Source organism: Microcebus murinus, chromosome 1 (genome assembly GCF_040939455.1).
Source record: "Microcebus murinus isolate Inina chromosome 1, M.murinus_Inina_mat1.0, whole genome shotgun sequence".
Classification (NCBI taxonomy): domain Eukaryota; kingdom Metazoa; phylum Chordata; class Mammalia; order Primates; family Cheirogaleidae; genus Microcebus; species Microcebus murinus.
In genome coordinates this window covers 147,064,887-147,083,940 of record NC_134104.1, presented here as the reverse complement: position 1 = coordinate 147,083,940, position 19,054 = coordinate 147,064,887, and the positions used below count along the sequence as shown (strand labels likewise).

At 43.5% G+C, this 19,054-nt stretch overlaps 2 protein-coding genes across 3 annotated transcripts in view; both read right to left on the bottom strand.

Moving 5' to 3' along the window:
• The window catches only part of RPL14 (ribosomal protein L14), a 301,323-nt gene that overhangs the window by 43,972 nt on the left and 238,297 nt on the right, over positions 1–19,054 (bottom strand). The gene's annotated exons all lie outside the window — the stretch shown is intronic.
• Positions 1–19,054, bottom strand: part of ENTPD3 (ectonucleoside triphosphate diphosphohydrolase 3) — a 39,031-nt gene that overhangs the window by 18,491 nt on the left and 1,486 nt on the right. The window contains exons 3-4 of the mRNA XM_076006553.1: positions 16,005–16,132; positions 7,452–7,569 (exon numbers count right to left, since the gene is read on the bottom strand). Of these exons, the coding sequence (XP_075862668.1) occupies positions 7,452–7,569; positions 16,005–16,132 (246 nt within the window). The remainder of the gene's footprint in view (positions 1–7,451; positions 7,570–16,004; positions 16,133–19,054) is intronic.

The following is a 19,054-nucleotide window of genomic DNA, read 5'->3' as shown; positions in this document are numbered from 1 at the left end:
AGGGGCTTGAGGAGCATGGCAGCTTCATCTCAGGAGTTCAGAACTGAAGGAGCTAGTAAGAAACTCTAATAATAATAACAACAATCAAATAAATATGTGTGCATATATGTATTTATGTATATATTTTTCTTTTTTTTCTTTTGAGACGGAGTCTCACTCTGTTGCCCAGACGAGAGTGCAGTGGCATGAGCCTAGCTCACGGCAACCTCAACTCCTGGGCTCAAGCAATCCTCCTGTCTCAGCCTCCTGAATAGCTGAGACTACAGGCATGTGCCACCATGCCCGGCTAATTTATATATATATATATATATATTCTTTTTTTTAGTTTTCCAGCTAATTTCTTTCTGTTTCTTTTAGTGGAGACGGGGTCTTGCTCTTGCTCAGGCTGGTCTCAAACTCCTGAGCTCAAATGATTTGCCTGCCTCGGCCTCCCAGAGTGCTAGGATTATGAGTGTGAGCCACCATGGCCAGCCTAATTTTTAATGTAAAAATATACTTTAGAAAAAGAAATTTTTCCCCTCTGGAGGGGAAAATTGTGTATGATTTACTTCCATTTTATTTATCTATATTTTCTGATTTTCACACAATGAAAATTATTATTTTGTAATTAGAAAGTTATTTAAAACAAGACATACAACTTTCTCAGTAGCATAAAATGTGAGATTAAGTTCTCTGTATTAACACGTAAGTCAGGTAAATTCCTATGCGATAGATTACTTAATGGGGTTTTCTTTATTTTCTTTCCAAAATGTCAATAAATCCAACAAAAGCAACAAAACTATGCTGGACATCATGACAGTGTTCATGTTACTCTAATTCTTTCCTGTGAAACTTGTAAAATGAATCCCCATACACTGATCATTCAGCTTGACCAGTTAATCAATATATAGCTAATCTTATTTTCATTGACACTCTCCTTTTTGTTCCATCCTCACTAGATTATTGTAAAGAAAATCCCAGGCATTTTATCAATTCATCTGCAAATATTTTAGTATATATTTCTAAGTGATAAGAACTGTTAAAAATATAACCATGATACCTAAGAAATTATTACACTTTAAAAAAAGTCCTTAATATCATTAAAGAGACAGTGTTCAAATTTCCCAGAATACAGCCTGAGCAACATAGCAAGACCTTGTCTCTAAAGAGATAAAAATAAAAATAAATAGCTGGGCATGGTGCCCTGTGCCTATACTCCCAGCTACTCAGGAGGCTGAGGTGGGAAGATCACTTGAACCCAGGAGTTTGAAGAGTTCAAGGCTGCAGTGAGCTACAGTTGCATCACTGCACTTCACCCTGGGCAACAGAGCAAGAAACCATCTCTAAAAAAGCCAAAACAAAACAAAACAAAAAACTTTTCTGTATAGCTCCTTTGAAACCGATACCAAAGTCCATACTTCGCATGTGGATGATAAGTCTTTTAAGATTCTCTAATCTATAACAGTTTTCCCACCCTCTTTTGCTTCCTTGGCAGTTATTTATTAAAGAAACCATATCACTTGTCATGGAGATTATCTCTTCATTCTGGATTTCACCGATTGTATCCTTGAGATGTCATTTGACATGTTCCTCTATGTCCTATATTTTTTATTGAGTGGGAGTCATGTTTAGAAATGTGATTATATTCAGATTTGATTTGTTTGGCAAGAGCATGTAGGTGTACTAGATTTTTCACCATCCTGGGAACATATCAAGTCTGTCTAACTTCCTCGGTTATAACCTGCCCATCAGCCTTTCACTTAATGGCTCACTTCTTCCTTCAAATACCATGGATTTGACTTCTGAATTTCCTCTCCCCTGGCTACCATTCCTTCTAAGTTCCTTTGCTGGATCCACTGATGATCAAGGCCATTGATGCTCATGCATCATCAGCCTACATGCTTCCTATCAAATTCGGCATAAAATCATGTTGACCTTCAAAACACCTTTCAAATCTAAGTACTTCTCAGCCCCTTCCCCAGAGCCTTCCTAGACCAAGGCTTCTCAACCTTGGCACTACTGATCATTCTTTGATGCGGGGGCTGTGCTGTGCATTGTACAATGTTTAGCAGCATCCCTGGCCTTTACCTATTGGAAGCAAGCACCATCGCTGGTCATCCCAGTCATGACAATCAAAAAGGTCTTGAGGGGTGAGGGGGGCATGGACAATATAAGTAACCTTAACTCTTATACCCCCATAATATGCTAAAATAAAAAATAATAATAATAAAAACAAAACAACAACAAAAAAAGGTCTTGAGACATTGCCAGATGTTCCCAGGGGGGCAAAATCTCACCATGTTGAGAAACACTGGGTCAAGGCCAAAATGACCATCACGTCTTTCACTTGTACTGCTTTAATAGCTGTTAACTGGTTTCCCTCCTTCTAATCTCAGCCCCTGACTATGTGCTCTATGTCAACAGAGTGATCTGTTACAATTGCAAGTCACATCGCATTAGTCCCCTGGTCAGAATCTTCCAGTAGCTCCCCAATACACGCTGAAGAAACTTCGTTTGAGTCAAAGTCTAATCCCTTGCTACATCCCAAGGCCCTGTCCTTGGCTATAGCTTCAGTCTCGTTTCTCACCTTTCTTCCAGCCACACTGGCCCCTTGGCTTTTCCTAGAACATGCTGAGCAGCGTCCCCCCTTGGCCTTTCCCTCGCCATGTCTTCTGCTCGGCGTGTTCTTCCCCCAGACATTTATTAATACTTGGCTCACCCTCTCATCTCACTTTTGTCTCTGCTCAACTGTCATCTTCTTTGTCATTCCCTGAGACTCCTGTCTAAGATAGCATGACAGCTCTCTATTCTCCACCCTGCTTCATTTCTCTTCACAGCACATCTCCCTTACGTCTTAGACACACGTCTATTTTTTGTCTGTTTGTAATTGGAATATAAATTCCATCCTATCAAACAGCAGATATTTTGTAAATTTTGTTTATTTCTGAACTCCCAGTGCCAAGAACAGTTCTTGGCAAACAGTGGGCACCTAAATACATGTGTATTAAATGAATGAATGAATGAATCAATCGATCCATGAGACTTTTCAGCCAACGCATACCTCTATAGTAATTATCATGTAGTCCAATCTGGGGCAAACAAAATGCAATCTGCTACAGCTGGGCTCTGGAGAGTAGCTGGCGAGGAGCAAGATAAACCTTGGGGTATGTCACCAGAAGGCCTATTTGCATAAGATCCCTCAAGCCTGCTAAGGGAAAAAGGAGATCGGGCTCACAAGCTCCTGGGATACTGGGATTTACAACCCCATGAAAGGAGCATTGAGATTATCATTTCAATACAGGGAGAGAGGTTTGAACAGACGGCACAAAACTTACTCAAGGCAGGACAGAAGCAAAAGACATGTGCCTCCGCTGGGGCTCTGGCCAACTATTGGCAAAGGATGCTTTTCCATGCTATGGTGACCTGTTCCCTGAAGCAACTCTTCCAGGCATTTCAATGGAAGAAATAGTTAAGTTTAGGCTTCAGTGGAGCTTAAAGGATTTTTAATCACTGGTTTAAAGGAAAGACATTGTGAACATCCCTTGGGGGTAAAGGCAGCAGCAGGCATGAGCACTGCAAAAGAGAGGCATGCAGGGAACTAGGCTCCCCAAGAGGAAGGCTTCACCACAAGAAGCCAAAGCTGCAGACACAGCACAGGGAGCACCAGCAATGAACTCATGGAAAACAGCAGCAACTGAGGGTTGATACCTATCAGGGACCCCCAGAGAAAGAAATTTCTGAGCGCCTCGGCCTCTGGGAATCACTACTGGGTAAGCAAGCATTCACCACCCCGTCTGTCTGCCCAAGGCAGGGGGGTCCTGGGAAATTTGCAACTGAGAAACCAGAAATCCAAATTATCCTTGGAGAAGCCACATGTCTTGGAGGGGATGACACTTGCTGAACTTCAACTCTGTAATTTAGGCTTTAGTTAGTGGTCTTCTGTTCATTCAGAGTATATATGGATCCCTGAGGCTACTGTGATCAAAGAAGGGAAGATCCATTTATGGATGTGCTGTGGGTTCCATGACTCTGTGGGCCCAGGAACCCTTCCCTGAGGGACTGCCTGTGACCCTTCCCCATCAAAGTCCCACCTCTCCCTCCAGAGCCATCAGGACTGACTTAGCTGAATTGCTCTTATAAGTCTAAAGACAGAAATCTTGTAACTATGGGACAGAGTAGCCATTGGCAAGAGGATCAACAAGGAGATCTGGATTAAAGTGTCCCATGAATAATAACAGCTAATACTTATTAAGCACTTACTGTAGGCCAGGTATTTGCTACCTGCTTTACATATATTTTGTCATTTAATTTTTAAATCACTCCTATAGGGGTAGGTAATACTATTATTATCTGTTGGGTTTTTGTTTGTTTGTTTGTTTTTTCATTTTAGAGGGTTAAGCCTCAGAGAGGTTAAATACCTTTCCTGAGTTCACATAGTAGGGATGAGGTGAAGTCTTAATCACTATCCTCGACTATTCTCTCTTTTCTTGGAGTGGATGGTCTCTCTTTTCAAAAGAAGCATCCTGTTGCCCTCTTTCATGCTTTGTGGTAAGGAAATGGCTCAGACGTTAGCTGAACAGACCTGGGATCGCTGGATGAGGTCAGAGCAAGGCTACTGCTGCCTGTGTCTTGTGGATCACAGTGAAAGCAATACTGAGAAAACATCCCCTGTTGCGGTAACCCAAAGACGTGCTAGGCAGATGCCCCTTCAAATAAAAACATTGTGCCAGCTGTAAGCTCCTTCAGGGTTTGCCTCAGTTGCAGAGAGCTGCCTTGCTCAAGATCTTGCTCTTCCCAGAGTAGTAAACACCCAGTGAGTGATGGCAACAGAGGTATTGCAGGCCAGCCACTTCACGCCATTTCAACCCAGCACAGAGTAACTGATTGCTGAAGATTCATCAGGCCTGCATTGAAGTTTGACTTTTTTTTTGGTCCAATCCTTCTTCTGCCACCCTTCCTGCTGCAAGAGTGGGTCTCTAATAACTAACCTGCATCCCAAACTCTGTCTCACTATCTGCTTCTAGATAACCTAACCTGCAATACCTAGGGAGCATCTCCTGGCTGCCCACCTGGTTATCCAAACTCAAAGAAGTTTGCAAAGAAGACTCTTGGTCTCTCTATGGACAAGGCTAACCCTGCCTTCCAACTTTTTCAGTCCCATGTATCCCATGAACTTACAGTATTCAGGCAGCTCACTGAAGGAAATGAAGGAGGCTTTTGGGGGCTAGGAGGATAGGTCCAGAGTCTTGAACCTGCTGTCCTGTGGGCTAAAGAACACCCTGAGCACATTCAGGACATGCTGGTTGGGAGGCTCCAGGCCAATTCAAAGATCCTAATGCTCTAAAGAGGAAGAGGGTGGCTTTAAAAAAGGCCTACACATATACATACTCACTAACTGGGCTTGATTATGTGGACTGAAGGATTAATCGTAAAGGGCAAAATTATAATATTTTTGTTTTTTGAGACAGAGTCTCACTTTGTTGCCCAGGCTAGAGTGAGCGCCATGGCATCAGCCTAGCTCACAGCAACCTCAAACTCCTGGGCTCAAGCGATCCTACTACCTCAGCCTCCCGAGTAGCTGGGACTACAGGCATGCATCACCATGCCCGGCTAATTTTTTCTATATATATTAGTTGGCCAATTAATTTCTTTCTATTTATAGTAGAGACAGGGTCTCACTCTTGCTCAGGCTGGTTTCGAACTCCTGACCTTGAGCAATCCACCTGCCTCGGCCTCCCAGAGTGCTAGGATTACAGGCGTGAGCCACTGCGCCCGGCCTATAATACTTTTGATAGAAGAATATCTTTATGACCTCAGGATAGGAAAGGATCCCTTAAATAAAACATACAAAAGAGAAAACCCAAAGGAGAAGATTGATAGTTGTACCTACATAAAAATTAAGAACTTCTATTCAGCAAAAGACATCACAAAGAAACTAAAAAGACAAACTATAAAATAACTATAAGAAGATATGAACATTAATATATTAGCAAAGTATTCATATTCAGAATATTTATGAGGAATTTCAATGAATCAATAAGAAAAAAAATCAAGCAATTCAGTAGAAAAATGATCAGAAGACATGAACAGACATTTCACAGAACACAAAAAAGGCCATAAATGCATGGAAAGATATTCAGTCTTATTAGTAACCAAGGAAATACGAATGTCCATCAACAAGGAAAAACGAATACGCTATAGCTACTAATATCAACGCAGATGATAAAGTCCAATGTTAGTGAACAAAGCAAATTACGGAAAAATTTATGTTTGATCCCATTTATATAAATATGTTGGATTTTATTTTCAAAAACAGGAAAAACTAAATAGATGAGACAAAACTATAAAGAAGAACAAGGAAACAGTTAACATCAAATTCAGACTATGCTGTTGGGAGGCAGGCAGTTGTATGGAGCCTCATAAAGACCGTGATAATATTCTATTCCAGGGGTTGGCAGCACATGTTTACCACCTTTTCTGTACAGCCTGTGAGCTAAGAGAGTTTTTACATTTATTAATTATTTTATTTTTTGAAACAGGATCTCACTCTGTCACTTAGGCTGGAGTGCAGTAGCCTGAACGTAGCTTATCGCAACCTCGAACTTCTGGGCTCAAGCAATCCTCCTGCCTCAGCCTCCTGATATTTTTTAATGGTAGAGAAAAATTAAAAGAAGAATAGTATTTTGTGATGTGAGTGGTGTATGAAATTCAAAATTTCGGTGTCCATAAATGAAGCTTTACTGGAACAGAGCTACGCCCATTTGTTTCCATACCAGCAATCCCCCTCTGTATTCACCCCCAAAATACACAGCCACTCCTTAGCCCTGTTGGAAGACAATTCTCCACGTGTCTCATGTCTCTTGTGTTTCTGCACGTCTTATGAGCAGAAGTGCTGATGCCTTTGTTCCAGACTATCTTTTTAAGGATGTGTGCATAGCAAGAAGCCTTGGAAGACAAAGATAGTATTTTCTTACAGAGCGAAAGGCAGGCATGCTCACTGCCTATTATAAATGTTTCAGGTTCCCTAATCTCGGGCTTCCTCTTCTTTAACAGAACCCACTGCATGGGCACGTACTATCTGGCCCTCTTTATATCATCCTGTGCAAATTGGGAATCAGAGAACCAGTTCAAGAAAATACCGATACTCTGACTACTGCTATTATTGTAATAAACTGTCCTTTGTTTCTGACCCAGAAGTCTGCTCTCTTCCAGCACCCATAAAAATATGGCAAGGCAAAAAAAAGATCTCAGACCATTCACAGTTCTTGACACTCAGCCCCCACGTTCACAGATGAGCAAAGGTTACTCCAAGGAGTTGCAGCACTAATACAAGATCTCATGTTTTCCTTACCACCCCCCCCATCCTATCTCATTCCCTGCCTTCAGCAGCTTCTCAGGATCTCTCCAGGTCTCCAAAGGACTTAGGACTCCACCTTGCTTCCCTTTGGGCCTCCCAGACATTTGGTTCTTACCTTTCACACTACATTTGAAGGTTTGACTGACCACTCCGGTATTATTCTCCTTCTCTGCTGGCCACTGATACACGTAGACTGTGGTTCTGGAAGACCCGGCATCCAGCACGATTCCATACTGGATGAAAAGGGAAGGAAGAGTCAGAAGCGAGCTGGGCCCATCTGAAGACTCCTTTCCCAGTGGGCACCGAGAGTCCTGAGTACTGTATGCACACTGCTTTGCTTAGGTTGGGGCTGACCAAGAACAGAGAACTATTTTCTCCAAACCAATTTTGTCTCTGTGGACTGCAAGGGAGGAGGAGGAAGTGAGGCAGGGCGGGGTTCTAGGGCAGGTTCCAGTCTTGGCCGTGCATTAGCATCACCTGGGAAGCTTCAAAAACTCCCAGTGCCAACGGTGCACCCCAGACCTATTAAATGAGAATCTCTGACAGTGGACCCAGGCATGGACAGGTTTTAGAGCTCCCCAGGTGATTCTAATACGCAGCCGAGGTTGAGAATTGTACTCCGTGGATCTTGCATGCGAAGACCTCATCCAGACCTGTAAGGTGAGGACAGGAGCCACAGGGGTCTCAGGAGGGAAATGAATGCTCAGTCAGCTGAATGCCTTCTGGTCTCCACACTTCTAGGTTTATATAGCCTGGCAATAAACAGCCAAAAGAAAACTACAGGAAGAAACCGTAGGAAGTTCTCACAATGTTAGAGACATGTTAATACCTGCATCAGCCCTCAGAATTAAAGTATCCAAAATAAAGGAGAAAAAAATGAAATACAAAATAATATCAACATATTGCTCCCACTTTAGTAATAAATATGCATGCGAACAAACAGACGGGCAGGTGTTGTTGGGCAGTGCTGGGGCCGGCTGCACACAGGAGAGCAGGCTGGGAGCCCTGGACAATCTTGCCTGGCTTGGGGCAGGTACCAGGGAGCTTCATCTGAAGGTGTGGCCCAGCCTGGGCCCTGGATCAAACCTGACCAGCGTTTAGCAGCCTGTGGAGATTGGAATTAGTGATGCTGATCTAAGCCCAATGTCCAATTATTAGAGTTATCCCAGGCCATCCAGAGACCTGCAGGGTAGCAGCCTCCCCCACCCCACCATCCCACTGCTTCCATGGAAGAAGATGAAGTTGGGTCTGCAGGTAGGGTGACTCAGGTGGAATCTCGATTTTACAACACTGGGTGAGATGCCTAATCTCTCCGAGTTCCCTCATCTTCAGACAACTTACTTTCAGAAACAAATAGGTGACCATACGCCTGACACTTAGTGGCTGCTCAATAAATACAGTCTATTATGAAATATAGAAAAGCCTGCCAAAAAAATTAAATAAAATTATAAAACAAAGAGAGAAAAGAAAAGCAAACAACACCCCTCAAATCCAACTATTTGTTTTAACCTCTTGTTATATATCTTTTTATACATATCTGTTTATGCGTTTAGATATATATTTTTAAATCAACATGGGTTCATATGGTACATAGTTGTTTTTTTTTTTTTTGCAATGTTCTTTTCTTTTTCTTTTTTTCCAGACAGGGTTTCACTCTGTTGCCCAGTCTGGAGTGCAGTGCCATCATCATATCTCACTGCAACCTCAAACTCCTGGGCTCAAGTGATCCTCCTGCCTCAGCCTCCTGAGTAGCTGGGATGACAAGCCTGGGCCACTATGCCTGGCTAATTTTTTTTTTTCTATTTTTTGTAGAGATGGTGCTATGTCATTCAGGCTGGTCTTGAACCCCTGGTCTCAAGTAATCCTCTTGCCTTGGCCTCCCAAAGAGCTAGGATTACAGCATGAGCCACTGCACCCAGCCTGCAATGCTCTTTTCTTAACAATATATCATTTTTCTCTGCCAGTAGAAATATCATTATTTTCATACATTCATAAAAATCCTGTGAGATATAGAATAATTTATTCAACCAATTGCCCGAGTCTAGACTTTTAGATTTCCAACGTCCTACTACCTATATTATAAATGCTTGTTTCATTTGAAATGGGACCAAATAAAAAAAATTGCCCCAGCTTCTGCATCATAGCGTCTCCTTTATATTGAAATAGGATATCCTGTGTACACTGGCATTCGAACTTGGACGGCCTCTTAATCTCAGCCCTCCGGTCTGATGAATGTTGTTGGGGATTCTGACATGACATCCCTCTGTGCGAACAAGGGTGGCATTGTTCGCTATCTGTCCCAGGCAGAGACTCACAGTGAGATTAAAGTGCAGGTTGAAACTGAAGACAAGAAGGAAACCAGGCACTGAAGAAGTCGGGGCCTCCAGATTCTCAGTCTTCTTTCTCTCCTCCCTCCTGCCGACCCGAGCACCACTACTCCCACCAGCCCTGTCATACCTGGTGCAGACCCATGTGACAAGAAGAGAGAGAGAGTAGACAACATTGCCTGCCTTTCCCTGACCCTTTATTGCAACTTTTCACAAAGGATGCATGTGTGTCCCCTGTGTACACAGGCCAGGGCTGCCGGGCCAAGATCAGCAAGAAGGAAGAGTATCCATTCTCGCTTGTAAACTCTGACTGGCATCCAGCTTTCTCCAGGGTCTGGAGCAGCCAGACTTTGCTCCCTGAGCCTGGAGAAGTGGCTGCCTGTCCAGCACCTGCCACTGTGCTGATGTGGCCCAACCTATTTCCAACTAACACAGATCTAGCCCCGGCATCATTCACTGACATTCTCAAAAGTGGAAAAATTGGTCTTTAACCAGTGTTCAGAGCTTATTTGCCTAAATCACTGGAACTCAGTGTGGTTTCATTGGGGAAAGGGGGATGGGAATGAATTATTTTCAGTGCAGCTAAAGAGGTGATGTTTGGATGAACAGTATTTAGTAGCCCTCTGTGTAATGCAGTGTCAGAAAAAAGGCATGGCTTGAATGTGGATCTGAAGACCCACTCAGTGGGTTAACTGAAACGAAACAGCCTTCAGTACCAAACTCCCTGGTTCAACACTTAAGGAATGTGTGATCTGCCAAAAGCAAGAACAAAGTCATAAGGTCAACTTTATTAGATTTGTTTGTTATTATTATCACTATTTCTATAATAATAAGACCACTAGTAAATAGTATTAAACATTATTGAGTGCTTATGCTAGGCAGTGCACAAAATGCTTTAATAAGTGTTTTTGCTTTGTTTTGTTTGGTTTTTTGAGACAGAGTCTCACTCTGTCACCCTGGGTGGAGTGGGGTAGCGTCAGCCTAGCTCATAGCAACCTCAAACTCCTAGGCTCAAGTGATCCTCCTACTTCAACCTCCAGAATACCTGGGACTACAGGTGTGCACCACCACATGCAGCTAATTTTTTGTATTTTTAGTAGTGATGGGGTCTCGCTCTTGCTTAGGCTGGTCTTGAACTCCTGACCTCAAGCAATCTTCCTGCCTTGGTCTTCCAGAGTGCTAGTATTACTGCACCGCACCCAGCCCTTTAATAAGTGTTATTGGCTTTATAAAGGTAGGTGTTGTCATCATTCCCATTTGACATATGGGGAAACTGAGGCTCACAAAGCTAAGTATATGCCCAAGATCACAGACCTGGGAATAAAGCATGGGCTTAACTGACTCTAAAACCTGTACTCGCAGCAACCATTCCTTCACTGAGCTCCAAGGAAACCAAGTCTAATGGGATGATTGTTCAGTATCATGGTGCCTGATAAGGTATTGCAGACTTCCTTTGTTTGGACAGAAAGTTCCTTGAAAGCACACTCTTAGTTAAGTGGTGTGCAGAACTGGCTGGATGGGAGGAGGACCAATTTGTATGAGGGGGCTGGGGTTTTCTGAAAAAGAAGAAACCAATTATCCAACTCTTGCTCCCCAAGGGATAGACCCAGCTGGGCCCCAAGGCACTAGAAATCCAGGCTGATGAGCAAGGCCCAATGAGGGTTAGAAGAGAATGGCTTCAACACAGACTGGCGCAGTGGTTGTGCTTTGGAGAGGACTGGCTGAATGTGGGAGTGTAGACTAAAATGACCTGTAATCTTGGGCCCAGCATGGGGAGCTAGTGTAGCCTGAGCAGGCCACAGGGGAAAAGCCTGTCCCTGAAATGTAAAGACTATGCAGGACCCGTCTTCAGCAGTGACATCATGTGTCTGCGAGAGGCAATGGCAATGGGATATTGGTCATTGGTCGGAGATGCTCCAAGGCTCTTGGATGTTTATGATTGGGGGTGGGGAGGGCGAAGCCTCAAGTGGAAGATATTGGACTTAATGAGAAAAAGGCAGGTGGGGGCCTGAGTGAAAAGTAAAAGTGATGGCATCATGTTTACCCTTCAAGCTTGTGGAGCAGGTTAGACCAGTAACACAAGCCACTGGAGACATTTTTACCCCTTGACTGAGTTTTAATAGTTCTGCTCTTAAACTGACATAAACCAAGTTTAGGCAAGCCAAGATTGGATTTTCTTTTTTTTTTTTTTTGAGACAGAATCTCACTGTGTTGCCTGGGCTAGAGTGCTGTGGCGTCAGCCTAGCTCACAGCAACCACAAACTCCTAGGCTCAAGCGATCCTTCTGCCTCAGCCTCCCAGGTAGCTGGGACTACAGGCATGTGCCACCATGCCCGGCTAATTTTTTTCTATATATTTTTAGTTACCCAACTAATTTCTTTCTATTTTTAGTAGAGACGGGGTCTCACACTTGCCTGGTCAGGCTGGTCTCGAACTCCTGAGTTCAGACGATCCTCCCACCTCTGCCTCCCAGAGTGCTAGGATTATAGGCATGAGCCACCGTGCTGGCCCAAGGTTGGATTTAACAGCCAAATAGCCTTGCCTGAGGGTCTCATGTGACATTCCAGGGCCCTCCAGATAGGCTGATGTGGAGCTGGCCCCTCAGAACCAACTGTCAGCTGCACATAAAGGCAAGACAGGGCTTTTGGTACAGAAAACATAACCATGACAAACAATTCAAGAGCCCTCATATTCATTCAACTTCACCCCCAGCACATACTGCAAAACAAAAGGAGAGAGTCTCTCAATACCCCAAGAAAAACTATGTGTGGAACTCTCTTCTTCCAACGCTGTCATTCTGTTTCTGGTTCAACTGGCTCAGAACATCTGTGTTTTCTTACATTTAATCCACCCAATTAAACAGAATAGACCTTCTGAGTCAATCTTCCTACGTTATACAAATTTCTGTCCCCTGCAACTGTGACTACGGTCTAATAGCGAGATTCTGAAGAGATTTAAAATCTCTTTGAACTGATACGGTATTGCAGACTTCCTTTGTTTAGATACAAAGTTCCTTGAAAGCATACTCAGAACTATTAATATCTGCTAATCAGTGGAAGGTATGTCCTCTAGTCCCTCCAACCCCTTGCTTAAGGCCACTATTCTCTGCTATTTTCTTTCCTTTATGCCAGCTTTGCTATTCTCAATCTATATGACCATGAGAAGCTCTTTGTCCTTTCTGTTTCTCTGTCTTGTCATCTGCAAGATAGGGATAATAACAATAGTATTTACATGGAACAGTCACTGATGTGTCCCTGCCTATATCCCCTCACATCTTACCACTGTGATGTGTAACCATCTACCCTCCACCTGCCTGCAGGCTTCTCTAGCGGCCTGGGCCCACTCAAGCACACAACATGCCAGAAATCCTACAGAGTTAACATCCCCCAGGAAGCAGACTTTCAACCAAAGGACTGATGGAAGTACACATACGCTCTTGAGTGGGACAGCTGTGAGTCATGTTTCTATAGGCCCCTTGATATGGGATGACTCTAAGGTGAATTCTGCACTGGCTCCCAAGGTCCCCGGCAGGACTGAGTTCCAGCTGCCCACAGTTCTACCCGCTGTCCTCTGCCCGACCTCCTCTCACTTCCTAGCATCATCCACAGATGATTTGCTTGCACCTACATCTTTGATTAGGGGACCCCAATGTAAGACAGTGGCATTAAACATGTGTGGTGCCCACTGGTCCCGTCTATACTGCCTTGGGATCTCTACTTTCCTCTACTCACTTTACCCTTCCAGTCTTTCCATCCAACTCCGCCAGATCCTCCAGCATGAACACAGGACTTGCCTCTCACCTCCAGAATTAGGTAGAAGCTATCAGCTGCTAACTGCCTTAACCAGCGCATCCCTAATATTCGTGAGATCCAAAACAAAATTTTATAAAAAGAGGCTTTTATCCTACCCCATCACGCCAAACCTGTTCTCTTCCCACCCCTAGGAAATCCAGAGAGGACCCTACGCACCTGTGTGTGGACAGCTCGTGTCCCACATCCATGCTCTGTCTATGCCCCCTGCAAGCAGCTGCTTCTTGGCCACCCCTCAGACCAGTGGTGAGGTTCACCCCTGGGAAGTCCACATAGACCCTGGATTCTGAGGTCCAAGGCACCACAGCATGTTCCAGAAGGGGGAGTATGGGCTCTGGGGAGGCACATTCCTTTGTGTCATGGAGAGAGGTGAAGCTGGAGTGCAGCTAGAGCTGTTCCTTCTGAAATGTGGGGCCCAGGGCAGGGGCCCCAGTTACTGAGATCTAAGGGTGGTACTAGCCTTAACTCTCCTCCTGCATTCAACAAACATTCCTGCATCTGCATCCATCCTCCCCTCCTTCCCTCCTGGACAAAGCAGGACATGTTCTCCCATCAGAGGCCAATATCTCCTTCTGGGGTCTCCATTCAGAGCTCAGGATCATGGAGAAGTGAGCAGCTGTGAAGAGAACCCTGGCCTGGAGCACAGAAGAGACCAGGTTTCAGGTCTGGTCTTGCCATTCACTGGCAAAGTGGTGGCCACAGTGCTTGCTTTGCCTACCCTCTACGGTTTGCACAAGAGCTAAATGAGATAGATCAGGAAAGAGTGCTCACTAAACTGAAAAGCACTATGCAAAGTGGAAAGAGATACCACTCTTAGTTGCAGTCCCAATTTTATACACAGTAGTTTACAGAAAAAGGCAGTGCCTGGAGCATGGGAAAACAGCTTCTCTAGGCCTCAGCTGATGTCTCTGGACAACCAGATAATTTGTTTTCCTCTCATCATTGGACACTTGCATAAGCCCCCCCCCCTTTTATTCACTTTATTTATGAGGGTGAGATTCTTAAATAAAATATTCTGTCAAGAAACCAAATGCCATCATCTAAAGGAGATTTCTCTCTAATCCTTGAGGAAAGTAGCCTCAGAAAGTTACATCAAACCCATTCAAGGAGCAGGTGATATATTTTATTTAAAAATAATGTTAGTTAAGTAAAAAGAAATTATCACTATACTATATTTCTTTTTTTTTTTTTTTTTGAGTCAGAGTCTCGCTTTGTTGCCCAGGCTAGAGTGAGTGCTGTGGCGTCAGCCTAGCTCACAGCAACCACAAACTCCTGGGCTCAAGCAATCCTCCTGTTTCAGCCTCCCGAGTAGCTGGGACTACAGGCATGTACCACCATGCCCAAATAATTTTTTCTATATATTAGTTGGTCAATTAATTTCTTTCTATTTATAGTAGAGACGGGGTCTTGCTCTTGCTCAGGCTGGTTTCGAACTCCTGACCTCGAGCAATCCGCCCGCCTCGGCCTCCCAGAGTGCTAGGATTACAGGTGTGAGCCACCACACCCGGCCTATACTATATTTCTTTTATAAATTTCTATGTATTTCAAATATAGCCTTTGAATAGTCACTAACAGCAGGAAGTTACAGAAAGGACTTGGGAGGTCAAGTGTAAATGCTAAATGAGATTCAAATAACACAGCTGAATTACTTGGTCCCTATGGCCTCCAGCTAAGAAGGGTTTGTACATTTTTAATGAGCCAAAAAATGAAGAAGAGTATGCAACAGAGACTATAAGTGTTCCTCAAAGCCTAAAATATGTACCATTTGGCCCTTTACAGAAAAACAATTTGCTGGCCCCCTACCCAAAATGATTGAAGGACACACTGACTCTCTTCACCTTTCATTTGTCAGCCCCTCATGGTCTCACCTCCCATCTCCAAGGGCATCCTCAGAGCTAACGCTGGGGTGGTGTGTTATTATTCTCAGCCTAACAGGAATCATCTTAGAGACTATTTGGAGATGGGCTTACCAAAAGCTGAGAGAGACCTATGGGCCTAAGCAAAAGGACCTGAGTAATTTTTGAGGGGGAGGGTTGACGGGATCATGGCACACGTGCCAGACTCAAGAAAGGTGGCACAAATACAGCTCAAGGAGACCTTCTCAAGTCCTTGAGTTTTTGTTCACCCAGCTTAGACCAGAAGAGGGGCTTGGGTCTCCTGGTCTTTACTCTTGATCAGAGTTGTGTGGTGGTCTGGGGGAATGGATAAACTGGTAAAAATGGAAACTGCACTGACTGATAAATCTTTGGTCGCCATCTGCAATTCTTAGCTACAAGTTTTAGCTTTGGTTTCCACCATCAGAAGTCAAAGCAAGAGCACACTGGAGAAGGTGTCACCACCCTCGATCTGTAGCCTCAAACATTGCAAACCCAGCATGTCCACACCTTCCCCCTTAGGTCTTACCCCTCCTTATCCTGGCTCCAGCCAGAGGCAGGGGGAAAGGGTTTTTTTTTCTCCTCTAACTCACGATTTTAGAATAATTGATGTGATAGCCCATTTCTTCCTTTTGGACACCAACTGCTTCACACTTACCTTCAGTCCTGGAGGGAGGACCTCTTGCTTATGGATCTGGATGACCGTGATGCTCACGAGCACCACAACACTCACCAGCAAGAACACCAAGGCGACGATGGCTGGAGTGCGGCAGAGGGCCTTGAGGCCTAAAATGAGAAGACCCAGAAGACACATGACGGACAGGTAGCCACCAGGCACCAGTCTCCTTTGTGCAGTTCATGGACTGGGCCCATAATCGTGTGCAAAAACCACTTTCTCTGGCTTTAGTGAGACTCTCCACTTTAAGGAACAGTAGCAATTGGGTTCCAATATCCATTTCTTCTTCCTCCAAAATTGTGGACTAAAACTGTTTGCAGGGAGGGTATGCATGATCTAGTTTCCTCATAGTTCCTAAAGTGTTTTATACATATTGCTGGTCATTCCTGAGGTGAATTACAATAACATTTGGAGAGTCAAAAAAAATCCCAGTATTTATTAAAGCAAGTGATATATTTCATTTAAAAGTAATCTTAGTTAAGTAAAAAGAAATTAGTACTATATTATACTGAAATAATTTCATTTATGGAAAGTTCTAAAACAGGTAGGTAACAGAAAATGGAACAGTGATTTCTTGTGGGTTTGGGGCAGAAATTCACAGGGAAGAAACATGTGGGCACTTTTTAGGAGTAATGGAAATACTTTATAGCTAATACTCTATAGCTATTGTAGGAAATGGGTTAGGAAGTGGGTCACATGTCACTGCCTGAGCTCTGCACCACTAGCCCCCAACTCATGACACCCCCTCAACCCCCAGGCCGTGGAAAAATTGTCTTCCATGAAACTGGTCCCTGGTGCCAAAAAGGTTGGGGACCACTGCTCTATAGGACAGTGGAGCATACTGATGTGCACATTTGACAAACTCATCAACCTTTCAAAATTTTGGGGGGAAAACTTGAAAATCAAAGTAAACCAGCTCCTTAGGCATAATTTTCCTTAAAAAAAAAAAGGTTCTTATAAATTGCTCCCATTATCCTAAAAAATATACCTTTGGAAATCAAGAACACCCAACTTAGGGACACAACTTAAGATTGCACTGAATATAAATTATACCTATTTTTCTTAAAAAAGATAAAGAGACATTCAGTTAACATATTTACTAAATAACAGACTTGGTAGAACTATTAGGGTGTAAATGGAACCTGAATGGCTGAAATATGATAAGCACTAATAGAAAGATCACTGGATTCAGAGAATCCCAGTATGCTTCTCATCAAATGGCTATTTAAATGTAAATTAATTAAAATTAAATAAAATAAAAAACTCAGCCCCTCAATCTCACTAGCCACATTTCAAGTGTTCAATGACCACATGTAGGTTAGTGGCTCCCATATTGGATATTGCAGCTATAGAGCATTTCCATCATTATAGAAAGTTCTATTGAACAGCAATGGGGCAGATCCTGCCCTATTCCAGAACATTTATTCTTAGATCATCATAATCTATGCTTTACCCCTTCATTATTTCTATAAGACATTTTCCTAGAAGAAAAAAAGGTACATACATGCTACCATGATAGAGTGAGATTCACTCCCAATATCCAAGCAATCACAACACTCACTATGTGGGGAGGGCAGGCGTGCAGTGGGTCTCGAAGGCTCAGAACAGCCAACTCTTCTGCCCCATCTGACTCCCCTGCAGTGCGGATGCAGTCACAGACACTTCCTGATGTCAAATTGCTCACTTAACACCTCAATTTTCCTACCTTGTAATTAAGAGTGTAAACTGGTATAGCATCAATGGAGGGCAATTTGTCAATCTTTATCAAACTTGCAAATGAACATACCATCGGACTCACAATCCCACTTCTGGGAATTTATCCCACACAACTAACCTGACATGTATAAAATGACATACACACAAGGTTGCTCATTGCAGAATCATTTGTAATAGCAACTGGAGGGGGAACCAACTACCTTGGAGTGGACCTTCAGAGCATCTGATCGGGTCCTAGATCACTTTTCTGTGATTCCAGATAAAAGCACATGAACCAGTTAATCCACAGAGGTAAACTTTTTTTTTTTTTTGAGACAGAGTCTCACTTTGTGGCCCAGGCTAGAGTGCCGCGGCGTCAGCCTAGCTCACAGCAACCTCAAACCCCTGGGCTCAAGTGATCCTCCTGCCTCAGCCTCCCAAGTAGCTGGGACTACAGATGTGCACCACCATGCCTGGCTAATTTTTTTTTTTTTGGATATATATATTTTTTAGTTGGTCAATTAATTTCTTTCTACTTTTAGTAGAGACAGGGTCTCGCTCAGGCTGGTTTTGAACTTCTGACCTTGAGCGATCCACCCGCCTCGGCCTCCCAGAGTGCTAGGATTACAGATGTGAGCCACTGCGCCCGGCCAAGGTAAACTTTTTAATCAGCTTTCAAGGAATGTATATGTCAGTGTCAGTGATAGAGGTTTAAGGGTTTTTTTCCCCTAACAAGACATGGTGGAGATTTAATCTGCCAAGTTAAACTTGTCCTTTGAAAGGAATGTAACATGTTAGTCTGTATGTGTGATGTTAAAGTATCTGTGTTAACATTTCAAAGTGTTGTGGGGAAAACTTGGAAATCCAAGTAAAGCAGCTCCTTCAGGACAATTCTTCTTTACCAAAAAAAAAAAAAAAAAAAATCACATAAATTGCTCTTACTATTCTAAAATCATGTCTTTTTAAAAGACAAGAATACCCAATTTAGGGGCATGACTAAAGAACGTCTATCCACGGGGCAGGGGGTTGTGATATGTAAGCAGTTTCCTGACCACAGCCACGTGGCTGGCCTCCTAAGTCCCCTGTGTTTCAGCAGTTTTCAAGTAAAAAGCTATGATTACCTTAAGCAAACCCTTGCCCCAGCAGAAAAGCTTATTGCAAAGCAAAATTGACCAAACCAGGTCTCATTCATTTAGGAAATACAGCCTAGAGCTGTGCTGTCATTAGGGCTGGACAAACACTGTAATTGCAAGTTGCCTACCTGAGCGTGGAGAGGCCAGAGCCTTCTGGGCTTCCACATGAGCGACTGCAAAAAGTGCTCCAGAGGCAGGCGGGGC